The 18,689-nt window shown below is 32.3% G+C and overlaps 4 protein-coding genes across 9 annotated transcripts; 2 read left to right on the forward strand and 2 right to left on the reverse strand.

Annotated features, from left to right (window-relative positions):
* Nucleotides 1–528: 528 nt before the first annotated feature.
* Nucleotides 529–3,495, forward strand: LOC116337600 (uncharacterized protein KIAA1841 homolog). Its single transcript, XM_031762278.1, has 10 exons — nt 529–787; nt 895–1,285; nt 1,353–1,626; nt 1,705–1,973; nt 2,035–2,238; nt 2,312–2,351; nt 2,411–2,548; nt 2,602–2,818; nt 2,878–3,073; nt 3,153–3,495. The coding sequence occupies exons 1-10, from the start codon at nt 529–531 to the stop codon at nt 3,394–3,396; spliced, it is 2,232 nt and encodes a 743-aa protein (XP_031618138.1). The 3' UTR covers nt 3,397–3,495.
* Nucleotides 3,494–6,862, reverse strand: LOC116337822 (ubiquitin-conjugating enzyme E2-22 kDa). 2 transcript variants are annotated; one of them, XM_031762741.1, is made up of 5 exons: nt 6,508–6,862; nt 6,253–6,431; nt 4,829–4,981; nt 4,671–4,753; nt 3,494–4,587 (listed from the first exon to the last, which is right to left on the reverse strand). In XM_031762741.1, the coding sequence occupies exons 2-5, from the start codon at nt 6,313–6,315 to the stop codon at nt 4,287–4,289; spliced, it is 600 nt and encodes a 199-aa protein (XP_031618601.1). In that variant the 5' UTR covers nt 6,316–6,431; nt 6,508–6,862; the 3' UTR covers nt 3,494–4,286. The 2 variants fall into 2 exon arrangements, with proteins under 2 accessions (XP_031618601.1, XP_031618600.1); XM_031762740.1 differs by having other exon boundaries at nt 6,253–6,862.
* Nucleotides 5,413–15,791, forward strand: LOC116337821 (ribose-phosphate pyrophosphokinase 1). 5 transcript variants are annotated; one of them, XM_031762735.1, is made up of 8 exons: nt 5,413–5,523; nt 5,817–5,883; nt 7,849–8,053; nt 11,172–11,355; nt 12,507–12,581; nt 14,516–14,614; nt 14,683–15,141; nt 15,224–15,791. In XM_031762735.1, the coding sequence occupies exons 2-8, from the start codon at nt 5,841–5,843 to the stop codon at nt 15,314–15,316; spliced, it is 1,158 nt and encodes a 385-aa protein (XP_031618595.1). In that variant the 5' UTR covers nt 5,413–5,523; nt 5,817–5,840; the 3' UTR covers nt 15,317–15,791. The 5 variants fall into 5 exon arrangements, with proteins under 5 accessions (XP_031618595.1, XP_031618597.1, XP_031618598.1 ...); XM_031762737.1 differs by having other exon boundaries at nt 5,414–5,523; nt 7,885–8,053; XM_031762738.1 differs by lacking the exon at nt 12,507–12,581 and having other exon boundaries at nt 5,414–5,523.
* Nucleotides 15,792–16,251: 460 nt separating this feature from the next.
* Nucleotides 16,252–18,624, reverse strand: LOC116337578 (tubulin alpha-8 chain). Its single transcript, XM_031762257.1, has 5 exons — nt 18,377–18,624; nt 17,007–17,999; nt 16,742–16,907; nt 16,625–16,664; nt 16,252–16,531 (listed from the first exon to the last, which is right to left on the reverse strand). The coding sequence occupies exons 1-5, from the start codon at nt 18,377–18,379 to the stop codon at nt 16,393–16,395; spliced, it is 1,341 nt and encodes a 446-aa protein (XP_031618117.1). The 5' UTR covers nt 18,380–18,624; the 3' UTR covers nt 16,252–16,392.
* Nucleotides 18,625–18,689: the final 65 nt, after the last annotated feature.

An 18,689-nucleotide genomic window follows, 5' to 3' on the forward strand; every position in this document is an offset into this window, starting at 1 on the left:
AGCACCAGCACAATTTTAAAGTAAGTTAAATCCGTCAAATATTATTTCATGTTCCAAATGCTTACTTTTTCTTCAAGTAGCAGTCCAGTGATATTTCGTATAAGTACTTAAATTTAGATCATACATGTATTAGATCATTATCATACATAATAGACATTTATATAATGACAGGAAAGGGGACTGTACCATCATTATTCGATACCAATTAAATAATGGAAGTCGTATAGTTACGTGCGAAATACCATTCAATGTAAAAGATATTTACTATTTGTATACATGCGCAATTATTCAATTGGCATTGTTAAAACAACTCGATTTATGATGACAATAATAAAAAACAAATAAACAAATTTTTCGAATGATATTTGACGTATTAACGGTGGTATGGTTACTAAGGAGGTAAAAGGTTGTTTATTTTTTATTTTTTTTATTGAGTAAGTATTGGCATTTTTCGATTTCCTGTCAGCAAATTTCTTTTTCGTCGTCAGTTGGTTGCGATATCAACGCCATTTTAGTTAGAATGGTAGAATGGAAACAAAACATACGGATAAATCGGATAGTGATAGTGGCAATCAATCGGGTTCAATTTCCACATCGGAATTTTTAGATTTTTTAAAGTTAGCATGCCATGTACACGAGTCAATTATTCTTAAGAATGAAAATGGTAAAAATGTGGATTTCAACGCATTAGCAAAATACGAATTAGTGAACAGACTATTGAATTCAAAATCAGGTCAAAGTCCCAAATTAAACGTGCCTGAAGATGGTTGTAGCACGGATAAAAATGGTGAGGTCTTAAAAAAAACGTAAAAATGTCAGCAAACATTCAAATCCCTCATCGAAGAATGAATAAAAATCAGCATTATTGTAATGGAATAAAATGTTCAATTTCAGATGGAAGTTCTCAAATTGAAAGTAATTTGGTCCAGAAATGGAATCGAAGCTTCAAAGGGCGGCACAGTTTCAATGAGAAATTACCATTGGATTCAATTCTTACCGAAAAATTGAATGAAGTCATTAGCGAAGGAATTTTAGACTCAATTTTACCATTTATTTGTGCAGCAAATTTGCCGACACAAAGTGATAAATTGAATGTGAGCCACACATGCGGTTTAAAAACGAAATCAAACGGCAATGCAAAATTGTTGAGTCCACGAATAGTTGTGAATAATGGTGAAACGACAAATACCAGCAGATCGAGTAATGAAAATCCAAATCTAAGATCATCATCGAAAGAAGGACATCAACGCCGAAAATCGAGTCAATCACTCGGTTTGCTATCCGAGTATGCGATGTTTTGTTTACATTTTATTGATTTTGTATTACTTATGTAACGTGATATTCAATTTCAGTCACGAAGTCTTGATTCATGTTTGTGATGAGGTTAAAGGAACGTCCAAGGATTTTTCATGTCCGCAAAGATTGTTGGTTACAAAAATGGGCTATTTCGCTGATGTAACAGCTGGTCAACGGCTCGAGGACATGGACATTTCGGTTCATTGTGATTTACAAATATTTGAATGGCTCATGCGATGGGTTAAAAAGGATGCACTCTCCGAAGAAATGTGGCCACTACTTGATTCAATAAATGTTGTTCCTATTCTCGTTTCTGCTGGTTTTCTACAAGTAATTTTTGACCGATTTTTTTGCGTTTCAGCATTCAACTAATCGTTACTATTTTGAATGTAAATATTTGTTACTTAGATGGAACCACTTTTGTTAGATTGTTTAGCTTATTGTCATGCAAATTTAAATGAAATTGTTAAAGCGTCCGCAAATTTATCCTGTCTGAATGAAAGTATTATATCACGATTGGCCGCAATGTTTACAAATTTAGAATTAGAAATGGTTAAAGATAAAAAGGAGCGCGTTACACCGCGCATATGGATTAAAATGATTCAAAGTTTATGTGAACCACCACAAGCACTCAGAGGACATTATGGCAGTCTTTGTGATTTATTTCGATGTTCACGGTGTGTACAGCTCTCGGAAAATTAAGTTTTATTAAATTAATAATTGACTTTAAATCCATAGGTGCCTAAAATGTGTCAATGAATCGATGGCGACTATAATTCACTGTGATCCTTCAAATATGCATTTGAATCGATACGGCCAAGTAATAAGTCAACATTGTCGGGATACATCATGGAATTTTAATCATTTTATTTCAACACTGTATAAAGAGCTCAAATCTTGGCGAAAAGTTTATTGGCGTCTATGGGGGAATGTTCATTATTTGTAAGAGTTTGTCGTCAATCATCGTAATTTTTTATAAAGACTTTAATTAAATGTCGTATTTTAATCATTTAAGATATTGCGCAACATGTGAAAGCTACTTTCCATTGTACCAGGTAAATGAGATTTGGCTTTCGTGTTTGACTTTTCATTTTAAAAATCACTTTCAATCTAGATGAACTGGTGTTTGTATCATTCAGAGCAAGCGCAATTTTTGGGACCTGTAACGGAAACCAGAATGCCAGGACCAGCTGGAAGATACACATGCTGTGGCCAACAAGCATTTCGCTACGAAACTCTGCCGGGACCAATGGTAAATACCACAAAAAGAAACAATATTTTTTTCTTCATCCGATTCGATTACAGGGATGCCAATATCGAGAGCATACTGTGCAAATACTTAACGACAAGGATCGTGCCATATTAAAATTGGCTCAAGTAGCGGCCGAAGGAAATTGTTTATATGAACCACCACCAAGTAAACTACTGAAGGCCAGTGTTCTGAATGAAACATGGTGGAATGGCATTATACTAACGCCGACAAAAGATCGTCCGGGACTATTACCTCCAATTGTACTCGCTGGTATTATTTATTGCTGCCGACATGATGAAAAAATGTTTCCATTAAACCTATATTTTTAGTGGAGAATCGGAATGGACGTGCCAAAGTGTGCATTCAGTCTTCGGCCTCATTTGAATCGAGCAGTGACAGTGAATCGAGTAATAATTATAAAACAAATAAATTGCTAAAGCAATTCTCAACAACGAGCAGTGATGGATGTGAATCAGATTACAGCAGCCCACGACCTGTAAAACCAAGAATGAGACCAGTGCAAAGGTAAGAATGCATTGAACAATTTTATTTTTGTCTTGTAAATCATCATGTCGATGCAAGGACCATTTTAAATTTGTTACAGTCGCAAGCCAAAACCAAGTGGACGTCATTGGTCGGGTGAGATTTCGGCACGCAGCAATCAAGATAATCAAAGAGAATTTGAAGAACGTGCCATGCGACACATAATATCAATGGTACGAAAAAAAGTCGGAAACGAAAATCAAATTCAACAAGAATCACAATCAATTGGGGGTAGTTATGTGCATTTGGAAGCCGAATGGCGAGAGAAACATCGTCAAAATAAAGTCAAACTAACCGGCAAATAAGAATGGAAAAAAATAAACACCGAAAATATCTTCATTTATCAATTTAATTTCGATTTTTAATCATGAACTTACATTTATATAAATTGAGAAGCATCTCTTATCTCATTTAAATTTTATTGTACATCTCAACTACGGGCATTGTTTTCATTTTTCTTCTTCATTTAAATCATATCTCAGTTTTATCATCGTTAATTTAAATTTGTATGTTAAAACAATTCAAAGAGCGTGTGTGTATGTCTGTGTTTGCGTATGTATGTGTACGTGTTTGTTTTTTCTTTCTTTTTTTTCGCATTGATTTGCTGTCTCAATTTTTTTATATACAATTTTATTTGATGCGCAGTTGTTATTGTTTTGCAATGCCAAACCAAATACGAATAAATTGTGCTCCTTCATTTCAATTGAATCGCGAAGCCATTCGAAAACCAATCTGTTATGGCAAATTGCATATATGCGCAAATTGATTTAAGCATCCAATCGACGCAAGTGTGGCACACACACGTATAACCGTAAACAAAAAAAAACTATAACAAAAAAATTAAGAAAATATAAATATGAGAAGAAAAAAAAATGAAATTCGTAATGTCCCTTAGACAAATGAACCAATTTTTCGACGGTGTTTTTTATATGAACAGATTCAACAATTATCGATAAACAAAAAAGAGCAGCAAAAAAAAAAATTCGAATTAAAACAAAAGAAAAAAAAAACAAAATAAAAGAGAAAATTAATAATAATAATAATTTAAGTGGATTTGTGTATGTTTGTTCACTGCACTAGCGGTCAGTTCATTTGACCACCAAATGATTTTTACTCCACGGTTTACTCTTCATTGTCTCTCGCTATCTTGTTTATGTCATAAACCGATAATTTAGGAATTCTCTTTGTTTTGGAGCTAACTGAACAGATTTTCGGTGGCTTTTTCTAAATTCCAATTCTCCTTCGACAACACCGATCTGGCCTCATGCTCTTGTATGCCCATATCACGTAAACGCTGAATTTTTTGATCGCAATCTTGATTACGATTTGGACCACCTGCATATGCATTTGTCCAATGTTTTGCTGTCAACACAAACATTTCGTATTTTTCTTTGTATTGAGATGCAACAACCGCATCTTGTGGATCGTCTGGTTCAGCGGCCGATAATAGAGCTTGTAACGATAGCAGCACAGTACGCAGTGTCATAGCAGCAGCCCTATACGATTTCCCCAAAAGAAATATTTATATATGAAAATATGAGTGGTTTTTTCACGATTTTAATTCAATAAGCAAATTTACCAATTGTCTTTTAAAATATCCAAACAAATAGCACCAGTCACCGATGATATGTTCGGATGCCAAATTCGTGTAATGAATCTAACCTGTTTAAAGTAAATTGGATTAAAAAATGCATTAAATTGATTGATCATCGATCTGTGATCATCTCATTCGCGAACCTTTGGGGGATTGAATGGATAAGTTTCTGGCACTTTGATTTCCAATTGAAATTTTCCGCCTTCATATGGTGTGTCTGGTGGGCCAGCAATTTCACCTCGTAATTCTGTCCAACTGTCATTTACTAATTCAATTTTGATCGAACATTGAACAATCTGAAAAATTATCAAAAAAACATTGTGAATGAATGACAGCAAAAAAATAACCAAGAAAAACAAGTGGATACTTTTTCTTCTTTGGAAATCAACAAAAATAATAATAATTGCATCAAAAGTAATGAGATCATATCAAAAGGCCAAAGGGATCAAACAATAAGATGACGTCCATTGAACATACCATGATCATTGAATCGTTTTGAAAAGGGAAAATAAATAGGTTAAGAAGAAGAAAACAAAACTGATTACATTTGAACAGATATTTTAAGAAAGGCAAAACAAATTTGAACGCGTATCGCACACAATCAGCTGACCCACACATAAACCGCAAATGGGGATCATTCGATTTATTTTAAAATTCAGAATATGAATTATTTTTTCAGTTTGAGTTAGTGAGAGTAAAAAAACACCATATTTTTAAGTCCTTATCAAGAACCCAGCAATTGTGTTATTTGTAAAAAAAAGAAAGAATAATTTCAGGTCTTGCGCAGTGTTCGCATCGAAGGAGTTGATTTTTTGTCGACTTTCGTTGTTCACTTAAGGTAAATTTAAGGAAAATCTCAATAAAACACACACTTTTATTGAACAATATTACTGGAAAAAAGTGTGAAATTGACACACTAGTGAAATTGAAAAATTATCATTTATTCATATATTTTCATTTCTTTTGTTCTTTCATGTCACAAATTTGTTGTTGTTATTATTGTTGGATTTTCGTTGAAAATTGAAAATGTCAACAAAATCAAAAGGTCTAGAGAGTTGAAACACGCCAATTATTTGTTTTTTTTTTTTTTTTTTTTTTTTTTGTTCACTGGAAAATTCAAACGACCAAAAGATCGCAAACTGATCAATCGATAAAATGTCAAGTGATGAGCCGGTCGAGGATAACGATAAAAACAAAGGTAAACATTTTATTTTGTATGTAAAGCAAAAGCGATACACACTTCGAAGCCAATTAAGTAAAAAGAAGTTTTTTTAACAGAAAAATACATATATATGATTTTTTTTTCGCTAAAATTCGTATAAAAATGAACGATATATGTTATAATTTACAAAAAAAGTGGCTGAAAAATAATTATCATACATCGAATCATTCAAATGTCATTTGCATCATTTTGTCCCAGGCACTTTTGAATCCAAAACAAATGAACGGAACTTCATTCGAAGCGATTCGATCATGTAGAATGTACGCGAAATTCTTCCGATCGATTGACAAAAAAAACGTCAAAATGAAAAAAAACAACAACTAATTTCTGTTGATTATAACTAACCTCTTCGCTTTTAATGACTTCTTTAAATTCCCTCTTTATTCGAGATACCGCCATGTTCGCCATTTTGAACGCTTATACCTATGTTGATAATTTCTATGACAAAAAAAATTGTTTTTGTTGTTTTCGTCTATTAATTTTTACTCTCGTATGCCGTGTGTAAGTGTCGATAAATGTGTTTGCTACAATTGTTATATTTGATGTTTGTTAATTTCTTCGTTCTATAGTGTTGTATATTGTGGTCAATTGATTTCTCACTTTATGTACACGTTAAAAAAAAAACAACGATGATTTTCCGTTTATACGAAATATCCGTCAAAAATCCGAATGCAATTGAATACCACCAAAACTTGCTGACGTAAAACAGTGTGTCTTCAAACTAACAAAAAAAAAATATGACAAAACAACATCAATATTTCGACAAATTCACTGTTTGCCCCTAATTGAAAATCTTTTTAATCAACTTGTAGATTGATAAATTGCTTGTATTTTTCTTTTCTGCTCTTTCGTTTTTTATATATATATTTCGTTTTTTTTCTTTAGCTCCTTATAATACTCTCAATGCTTCCCTGTGCATATATGTTTGTACTACGAAAATGACAAAACAATAACATAGAGAACCAATAAGAATTATTATTGCATACAGTGACAGCAGCGAACACAGAGCTTCTCACAAGTGAAAGTAGTGCCATTTTTGAAAAAATATCATTTGTATGAATGTGTGTGCATTTGACGACTGTCAGATAGTCGCGCAAAATGGTCAATCGTCTTTAACATTGTATGTATTGTCGAATTTGAATTTTACGTTGAACATCATTTTCGTTTAATATTTCATATAAGGAAAAAAAATTGATAGCTCGTTGCTAGGTGTATTAGGATACGCTATATTGCTATTTGGAATTGTATCCAAGCACATAAGCAAAAATTTAAAAAAAATCGACGTGTGTAGACAACGTAATTATTTTACAACAAATAAAACCATCAAATATTACAACATACGCAATTTCGATATGTCGAACCCGTTGGCCAACTTTCAATCGGTTAACACTATTTCTACAACAAGCTCAATAACACTTGAATATGTGTGCTCATGTATGCTGGTCTGTATGTGTGTGTGTGTAAGTGTATTGGCAATGTCTCTAGCAACATGTGTATCTCCCGCGTGCGCATAGTTCAAGCAATATGGCAAGAACCAGAAAAACGAAAGACAAAGTCACAGGAGAGAAACAAAACACATACAAATTCTAACACTAAACGAATGAAGGAAAGAAAGAAAATTCCATACACTCAATACAGACAATTGGCGATGAAGAGCAATATACACACGCAACTACCATGACAACAGCAAAACGCTAGGGAAAAAAACACGAGACAAACGAAACAACAATACAAATGCGAAACGAATGAGTTGTACGAAACCAAAAAAAAAAAATTGCTGGCCATCTCGCTTGCACTCATTGATTGGGCTACTACGCTGAATTTGTACTATCAGTTTATGTGACGTTTCTGACTGACGACATGATTATCATTATTTTTCTTTCACCGAAAAAAATATATACATCGTGTGTATCGCTGGTGCTGTTGATTGTGTGATGCCAGTACGATCTACTAATCCCATACGCGCTAAAAGTTTAGTCCGGAGTAACTTGGAACAGTCGAGTGTGCTGAAACTACAGTCTAGGATGCCGAACATTAAAGTATTCTCCGGTTCATCACATCCCGATTTAGCCCAACGCATTGTCGATCGGCTTGGCATTGATTTGGGCAAGGTGGTTACGAAAAAATTCAGCAATTTAGAAACATGGTGAGTACGGTTTTTTTTTTCTCTTCAATTTGTTATTCTTTTTTCTGAAGAAATTTCAACATTTTTTGAAAACAACGAAGTTTTTTTTCGCTCTCGTCGGAATTGTTCGCAAATATTTAACGTGTTTAAAATGTGTGTAGTGTCATCAATGATGATGATGATGATGGGTTCTAGCAACCACAGTGAAACAAGTTCTTTCGTAGTTCATATTTGGCGTATATATGTTTATTGTTTGCGTGATTGATCTGTATTCTCTAAGCTCTTTCTCATTCTCGTTCGGGGCATATAAAAAACCACGAGCATGTGCCTATTTAATTCATAAATGCGGAGTTGTGATTTTTTTTATGCCTACACCATACAGCATTATACCATTTTTGGTGCTTCTTTTTTTCAATCAACATACGAAATTGTTCGATTAAAAAAATATCAAATTGTTGTGTTGCTTTAAAAAAAATACCAATGAAAACTGTACAATGCCAATTGGTAAGACGGAATTATCATCATGCTTGTTATTTTTCAATAATGAATACAATTCTGTATTCTAATCATAATCATATTTCATTTTAAAGCAGACAGTGTGTGTGTAATTGTATTTAGAGTATGTAAATGCTCGAAAGGCGCACCGAAATTGATTGAGATGTTCGTTTACGGTACTTAAAATAGCATTTTGGTCATGTAATTAAAATGACATGAATGAAAGTCATTTAAAACACCGAAAAGCATGACATCAAACCAAATCTCTTACCTTATAGCAAGTGAGGCTATTGTTTTGGCGTGATTTTTGATTCGAAAATTAAAAACTGAACGCCATGAAATGACATTTGAAGATAATATTGCAAATAAAATAAATAACATTCGAAAACATTTTCAGAGCCCGAAAATGTGCACACTGTTCTATGTGAAAACGTGCTATTGAATTACACATCGTTGCGTTTTGCTTATCTGTGTTTCATTTCTCTTCTCTCCCGTTTTTCCGTCTGTCTGACCTGTTCGCACCAAAATGAACGAAAATGAAATAAAAAAGGGTCTTTATTGCACAATGCAGCTTTGAAGAATTTTCGTATCTTTCGTAAAATACGAGAACCATGTGCAAGAGAAACAGGTACGCCAAAATGCATTTCGTTTGCTGAATAGAAAATATATATATATATACCAAAAATTCCAACCACCAATAACAAAAACATAACCTGCACACATGCTTCATTTCATTTTTGTTTCGAACAATATAAATTTTGCACAATATATTTTAAATCGGAAATGCCAACACAGAAATGGAGATAGAGAAATGTGATTGCACATATGAATTCTCCATAGAATGCAATTGTTTCGCATTTTATACGTTTATATGTATGGAGACTTCTTTTGAGCTATTTTCGGGCAAATTCAAGTTTTACACACATTCGCAATTGTGAATCATTCACAAGGAAATTTGATCAGGTTTTTGTCGTGTTCCCTTTAGTTTTTCTTTTGTTCGGAAATAGTTCAAGTTCTAAGACTATGCGCATCATCATGAATTGCCGCAATTGCGACATATCAATATCATCCAAATACAACGCGACAACGATACACGTTGTGTGTGAATCGATAAACACGAAAACGATTGAGAGAAGACACAAAGAAAAATACACAAGAAATAATAAAATACACGACATTATTATTGCGTTTATCACTGTTGGTTGTATCGAATGTGTTCCACTCAGCTGATCAAAATGAAAGTGGCAATATCGCTAGCGCACATACACAATTACTTGAATACACGTGCGAATGGTGTTGTCTGTGTACATTCTTCGTAGTTTTACAGAGATAAATTTGGTAGTTGGATGGACTATCTTTTACAATTTTATGATTGCATATCACTTATGATTTATGAATTTAATTTGGAGCGAAGGGGAAAATAAGCGAAAAAATTCCATGTAAACATAACGTCAAACATTTCCATTCATTATGGAATTTAAATGTTTTCTTCGTTGGAAGCGTCGTTGGGGTCAATAATCAAATCTCAAAATAAACGATTTTTTTTTCTTTAAATGAATTATTATAAACGTAATCGATGTGAGAAAAAAAAATGACCATTAAAGTCATGACAACAATATAAACAGAGATAATTTTCAATCGATATTTCAATCTATTTTGACTAGATTTTAGATTATATATTTGGTCATAATTTCCATTGGAAATATTTTGGCATTTTGAAATCAATTTCAGTTGATTGACCAGTACAAAAAATTGGAGGGGGGGGCAAACGTAAATTGAAAATATGTTTACGCCATAGATTACTTCAGGGGTCAACTAGAATTCTTATATACAAACTTGAAAAAGGTTATCACATGTACATAATAAGGAGCACAAATATATATATAAGGAAAAAACAACCACATATTATTATAAACGGTCAATATCGGCTGGTTCATTGGAAAAATAATTGATAGACGCAATTTAAGCTCATTTTTTTTGCGGCAATAGAAATAAACCGCATTTTCCTTCGGTTGAAAATGTCACTTTTGTCGATATGTGCTTGGCACCCTCTCTGGCTCACAAATATGACAAATTCAAATGCAATAAATGTTTCTTCTGTTTTTTTATGAATGTTGCACTACATATTGACCTTCAACATTTATGTCAAACGATTCATATTTGAACTGATATGGATTCCAACATCTGAAGGATATCTCTCATTATTGTGAGTGCTTAATTTTAGATTGAGGTCGATTCCATACCGTATATGCAATCGCAAGCATTATAATTCTTTGTTCGTTTTATTGTTCAAATTCAAATAATAACAAGAAATTATCGATTAAACAGATTATCAAATGCTAATCGAAGCAAAAAAAAATTTAAAAAATGCCTTAGATACAAACAAAAGGTTGTGCCCTGTGCCTGCCTCTTGAATTCGTCCAATAAGAAACTAGTTTAAAATGTTAGCTCTTTAATTTTGGTTTAGTTTTGTTTCAAGGAGATTACCCGATTTTACAAAGTGTTTACTGTCAGAAATGATTTTTTTTATGAACTATTAGATAAGAGTTGTTTATACACTGTGCCTGGCACCCGATTTATATTGTTATTGTATGCTTTGCGTGTCTTTCAATGGAATTGTATTTTTTTTCTCTTTAATTTGTAGCGTTGAAATTGGTGAATCAGTCCGTGGTGAAGATGTATACATTGTACAGTCTGGTTCTGGCGAAATAAATGACAATCTTATGGAATTATTGATTATGATAAATGCATGTAAAATTGCATCAGCGTCTCGTGTAACAGCTGTTATTCCATGCTTCCCGTATGCCAGACAAGATAAAAAGGATAAGGTAAAAATTGAACATCTTTTCCGAATTGCATTTACTTCGATATATTAATAATACAAGTTTTTAATTTCCTTTTTTCTGTTAAAACAACAATTAATTTATATCGAGAATGCAATTTGATATCAATTGCGAATAAAATAAAACTAAGAGAAGCTATGGCACGAGAGAAAATCAATTTTGTCCACCGCAATTAATGTTTGATAATAATCTAAAAACGAATATCAAAATCGTTGATATTTTAAGCATTTTTGAGTATATTGAATGTTTTTGTTTTTGCTATTTGAATTTCTGAAGAGCGCATCTTGTGTACATAGATCTATATATATATATATTTTTTTTTTTGGTTGAAATTCACGTTTTTGCTATTATTAATGTTTGATTGCAGTTTTTATGCCCTAATCTTGAACTGTGTATGATATACATATATAACGTTATTCTCTCATTCTGCTCCCACCGTTGTTTTCTTTTAATTTCACACTTACAATTTGTGTACGAATTTTGAAGTAATAGTAATCGTCATTTATTTATTTATTGTTATGCAATGTCGGAGCCGATTTGTTTATTGATTCAACATTGTCAAATTGTTTATTTATGCTTACTTTTTAAGAGTAAATACAAATTCAAATTTAAACAACAATCTAGAATCAGCCACAACAACAGCAGATATGTAAACTATTAATTTTGATGTTATTTTGTAAACAATTCTCTTTCAATATATCTCTCTCTCTCTCTCTCTCTCTCTATCTATTTCTCTCTGTTTTTCCCTTTATTTTCTCATTCAAAGTAAATATATGTACAAATTAGCGGGTAACCTGTAAATGAGCTGCATAATAATTTGACAATGCGTTTAATGGGCGCACCAAAACAGATCATTTATTAATTGTATTATCTCAATTTGGTGGATATTTTTTTATAAAATAATGCGAAAAACAATGAAAAAGAAACAATAAAAGCTAAAACGTTTCACGGCGATAAAGGGATAAGTAACGTTTCGCAAAAACGAAAATTCAATCATTAATAAATGAGCTGAACGCCAAAGGTTTAAATATGTTTTTAAAAATATAAAATCAAACTGAATTATGCAGAAATCGTAAAGTGACAAGAAATAAAATAAATACCGATTATTAAAATTTGTTTAAACGTTTATAAAATAGGCAGGCGAGGGTAAAGAATCCACAACTTCCCTGAACAATGTCCAACGATTGAAGTACAACGAATGGAAATTTAGGGTATTAGAAAAATGAATATTTTCAAATTTCATTTCTATATTTTTTATTTAAACTTTTTTTTTTTTTAAAAAAAGGAGATTTAACTCATCATTTGCTTTTTTGGTCATTTTTACTTCGTTTATGATGTAAATGTTTAATTTTATTTCAATTTTCAACAACAAAGAAACTTAAGAAAAATTTAATTGTGAATTTTTCTTACTTCAAAATGGGTCTTCATTCTGTATTTTGTATATGTGAATAATGTTCATCAAAAAAATTAGTTTTCAACAAACAAAAAAACAAGACATTTTTTACCATTTTTCAGCGTCCAAAATGTGTCCATTTCTCAAAAATTGCACAAAAAAAACTCATCAGTTGTCATTGACCTAATAAATCGTTTTGGCTACATTCACACAAACATTTAGTTGTCGTTTGTTGTAAACATTCATAATAATTATCCATATATTTATTGCTACTAACACACCGCCTGTCAGTCCAAAAATTATAAAATAAAATAAAACCATTGCCATCCAACGAAAAAACAACAGTATAATATCGAGTAAGATTTTTAATTTTCATATAACCTAGTGAGTAGAGTGAAGTGCTTTTTGAATTTAGTTTGCCTGATAGAGTCTGAGCTCAGAACAATAACCTGTCCCCCTTATTAAGATGAATATTTAGATCACACACATTTGCTGTGTACAATTTTTTTTTGAAAATTTTGAATTTCACACACACACACACACCATATCAACATTCTGTTTTAGACCGTTCCACGCTCACGTTTAACTTAAACCGTCAACATTCTCTCCGCCATGAATATTTTGTTGTTTATTGTCTATGATTTTCAGAAATTGTGTGTTTTTCTTTTCAATTTTCTATTCATGAATTTGTCAATATTTTTTTAGGATTTTTCTACGCACAATTATACTGTGAGTAATCGTGTTTGTTGTTATTGTTAACTGTGTTTGGTAATGTTTTTCGTTTTGGTTTTCTTTTTTAGTTAGGAAGAAAAAAAAAACAGAGAAAAATAAAATTCAAAATAAATCCTATCACTGATTTATATAATAAATATTTTTTTTTTTTACCAAACATTGATTTTAAGATAATAATAACGATATATCATTTTAAAATAAATGCCATCATCATCAACATCTGAATCATATCTGAAAAATTGTGTTGTGTGCGATTAAAATGTCTGATGAATTGATTGAGCTTGAGATGATTGTTATTTTTTCATTTCAAGAATTGAAAATTAATGAAAAAATTATTATTGAAAAGTGGTAGGGAAACAAATGCCATAGAAAAAATTCAATGCACTAAATAATTCGATTTATTGGACTTATTGGGTTAGAAATGTATATTTAGAGGTAAAAAAATAATAATAAACAAAATAATTAGATGCATGCAATATAGAGTTTATACATTACATATAATCTGTGCTATATGTTGTGAATTGTCACTTTTTGATTTTTGCTTAAAAGAAAAACCAAAACTAAAAAAAGACACACATAATTAATTTATAATTTAGCTGATTGAATAAATAATTTTTGTGTACGTTTTCTTTTTCCGTTGTCGAAACCACTACTCATTGAGATTTCATTTTTTTTATTGAAACCAAAATATTTAATGGTCGTTTGATTTATCCGTACAATGGAGGTTAAACGACTAAAATAAAACAACAACACACAATCAAAATGGGTATTTTCATAACTACAATTAATATATCAGTATTATACAAATTGCATGTGTCCTTTTGCGAATATCATTGTGGGAAAAATCCATGCAAACGAACGTTACCATTTTTTTATTATCCATTGTAAAACTAATCACATAATCGCACTTATATATACATTTACATTTAAACTAATTGGAACGCATTTATTTTCCCATTTTCTCTTTTACACATCCTTCATACGTTGACTGATCACCGACATGGAATTCTACGCATTTAGAGTCGTGCACCGATTTCAGCTAAATTAGTTGCGAATATGCTGTCAGTTGCTGGTGCTGATCACATCATAACAATGGATTTGCATGCATCACAAATTCAAGTGAGTATATTAAATGGAATAAATGATTTAATTCCAACCAATTCGAATATCTTTATCATATTTTGCAGGGATTTTTCGATATTCCGGTTGATAATTTGTATGCTGAACCGGCCGTTTTGAAGTGGATAAAAGAAAACATTTCGGAATGGCGTAATTCAATCATTGTATCACCAGATGCTGGTGGTGCAAAGCGTGTCACATCGATCGCTGATCGCTTGAATGTTGAATTCGCCTTGATTCACAAAGAACGTAAGAAGGCAAACGAGGTTGCATCAATGGTATTGGTCGGTGATGTAAAAGATCGTGTTGCAATTTTGGTTGATGATATGGCCGACACATGCGGTACCATTTGTCATGCAGCTGAAAAACTAATGGAAGCTGGTGCAACTCGTGTGTACGCCATTTTAACACATGGCATTTTCTCCGGTCCGGCCATTTCACGAATAAATAATGCCTGTTTTGAAGCGGTTGTTGTTACAAATACAATTCCACAAGATGGCCATATGCGTGACTGCCCCAAAATTCAGGTAAATTTAAATTAACACAAAATTCATCGTTGCATCAAAACAAACTTCAATATTGATTGATTTTATTTTCTTTCTGTTACAGTGCATCGATGTGTCAATGATGTTTGCTGAAGCCGTTCGACGAACACACAACGGAGAAAGTGTTTCGTATCTATTCTCCAATGTTCCATATTAAACAGAAAAAACCGACTCAGCAATGATTTTTTTCGCTATCTTTTTAAAAAAGAATCTTTTTTTTTTTTCAAATTGTTCAAATATTTTTCGGATTCGTGAATTGATTGTATAATTATATGAAATGCTAAGAAAGTTTATACAAAAATTATGGATAACAAACCAACATTCAATTTTTTTTAATTTACGCATTGTTTGAAAAATGAAAATAAAAACGGAAAATTTACAAAAAAAAAATGATAAACTTATAAAAACCAATTAAAATGGAAACCAATATTCCACAATTGTATTGTATGAGCCATTGGATTTAATAAATCGCTGACTATAATAATAACTCAACAAAAAAATGAAGAAAAAAAGACAGTTTACAATGCAATTATAAAAATAGAAATAATACAATTCCTGTGTATTTCATACTTACTTTTGAGCTCATGCAACCTGTTGATGATAGAAAATAAAAACTGATTTAAAACAATTCTCACCATTTCGTTTTCTATTGCACATGACCTAGTATAGTGATGAATATTTGGAATTAACTTTGAGCAATACAAACTTGAAAGTGAACAAAATTTCACTAGCTTTTCAGTTATCTAGAGAACAATGTCATGGAAATTGTATTGATTTCAAACGTGTAAGTAAGTGATTAAACAAGCGATTCAATGTGTGCGTGCTGTGTAAAATGGACAAATTTCTTCAATTTTTTTCTACATAAAATTCAAATAAAAACACATTATGAATTATCCAGTGGAAGTTAACGCAAATTACATCCGTATCAATTTCACCTATAAATTGATAATCCAACAGATTTAAAACCAGGAGAATAATAAATTCTATAATCGATTCGATTTAATACAGATTCATTTATTTATTTACTTTTCTTCTTCAAAAATGCTCCAGAGCCCTTTAATCAAATAATTTAATTTTTTCAAGCATTTTTTTTTTATTTTTGGTTCTTTATGATTTTTGGTTAGTTTTTCTAGTTTTTTTTTGGTTTGCTATTTTGAATTCAAAATTCGTTATTAACAAATAATACAATTTTCTTGAGTTCATTTTGTGGTTCGTATGTATCACCGTGTTTCTTTAGTATTCTGTATACTCTTGGCCTTCGTACTCATCTTCAACATCATCGGTACCGACTTCTTCGTAATCCTTTTCTAATGTGGCCAAATCTTCTCGAGCTTCAGCGAATTCACCTTCTTCCATTCCCTCACCAACATACCTGTAATATAAAAAAAATGATTGCATTCGAATTTGTAAACACTTTTAAAATCTAGAATGCTCATCATTTCTTATTGAAAGTTTTAATGCTTACCAGTGAACAAATGCTCGTTTTTTGTACATCAAGTCAAATTCTGTAGAATAAGAAGAATATACATGAATATTCAAATTTCTGCTTAGTATTTCAATACATTGAGTGACAAATACTTACTGGCATTCATACGACAGAATCCTTCAGCAATGGCCGTTGAATTGGAAAGCATACAACAGGCTTTGGTTGTCAACGCCAAATCACCACCAGGTACAACCGATGGTTGTTGACAATTGATTCCAACTTTGAATCCAGTCGGACACCAGTCAACAAATGAGATCGCACGCTATTGCAGATAAACAATGTATGTGCATCAATATGACGAGATCGAAAATATAGTACAACCAATGGTTCAAGAAAATAAAATATATGTTCGGATGATTACCTTTGATTTAATATGCGATATGGTATCATTGATATCTTTTGGTACAACGTCACCGCGATAAAGCATGCAGCATGCCATATATTTACCCTGTCGCGGATCGCATTTCATCATGCAATTGTTTGGTTCAAAGCAATTTGTTGTGATCTGTCGAATTGAATTGGTTTCGTGCATGGATTTTTCTCTGGCCAACAGTGGCGAATATGCGACCAATGGAAAATGAATACGCGGAAATGGCACCAAATTCGTCTGAAATTCATTTAAATCGACATTCATCGAACCTTGGAAACGTAGCGATGCCGTTGTTGATGCAACCACTTGTGCCAATAAACGATTCAAATTTTTGTATGCTGGACGATCAACTTTTAAACTATTCATACAAATTTCATACAATGCTTCGTTGTCGAACAGAAATGTGACATTTGAATATTCCATGGTGCTGTGCGTTGTCAAAATTGAATTGTACGGTTCAACGACGGCGGTTGAAATCATTGGTGCCGGATAAACCGAGAATTGTAGATTAAGCGCTTTTGCATAGTCATTTTGTAAGCGCTCTAATAAAAGTGCGGTAAAACCAGAACCGGTACCACCGCCAAACGAATTAAATATCAAAAATCCCTGTAAATTGGTGAATTTTTCCACTTGTTTGCGAATCTGTGACAGTACTCGATCGACAATTTCCTTTCCAACGGTGTAATGACCGCGTGCATAATTATTGGCCGCATCTTCTTTGCCCGAAATCATTGTTTCGGGATGATAAAAGTGTTTATGTACACCAGTCCGAATTTCACCAAGTACCGTTGGCTCAAGATCGACGAAAATACTGTGCGGCACATATTTTCCATTGTCGGTTGCACTAAAAAATGAACCAGTGTCTGACGCTTCATGTGCCAATGTACCATCTGCGTTAATGTCATGCTCCAAACGATACAATTCCCAAATCGTATCACCGATTTGTGTACCCGCCTGTCCGATATGTAATGACATCACCTCACGCTAACATATTCACATGAAACAAAACAGAGAAGGGAAAAAACCAATATATCTAGACATTCAATTTTCTAAAAATGCAATTTGATCGGTGTTTTCGCGCGCAAAAGAATGAAAACCACCGAAAAAATAACCGTTATTCGAAATGTTCAACTAGCAAGACAAGATAGCTAAATTTCATATTTGTGATTTTTTTTTCAGCATAGCTATTGTAGACATTCAATTTGTACAAGAAAAAAATGTACGTTGTATGAAGTTTCTAATTAGATTAGATTAAACTTGATATGTTGACCTTTTTTGTGGAAATATTTTGCGTTAACCATGCCAAAAAAAAGGTCATATCATCTTGCGATTATAAAAAGTGCCGTTTGTAAAACACTTACCATTTTGGAATTATTTTCGCTCTTGATCGATTATAAGTTAAAAAAAAAAGAATGCAATAAAAATAACAATTTCACAACAATTAGAACAAATTTAAAATGATATGAACACGATCTTTAAGCAGCAATGTCCAATGCGACACACAACAAAAATGAATCGATTTGCAAAACAGTTAGTTTAGTATTTGACGAATGTCGGATTGTGTTGCGATGCAAAGGTGATCTATCACATTGGACGAACAAATGTGCAGTGAGACGAATTGAATATTCATGTTCGAGTGCGTGCCGTTGCAATGGCGAAAGTGTTTTGAAAATT

Source organism: Contarinia nasturtii, unplaced genomic scaffold (assembly GCF_009176525.2).
Source record: "Contarinia nasturtii isolate CC-2019 unplaced genomic scaffold, AAFC_CNas_1.1 Cnas_scaffold_285, whole genome shotgun sequence".
Taxonomy (NCBI): domain Eukaryota; kingdom Metazoa; phylum Arthropoda; class Insecta; order Diptera; family Cecidomyiidae; genus Contarinia; species Contarinia nasturtii.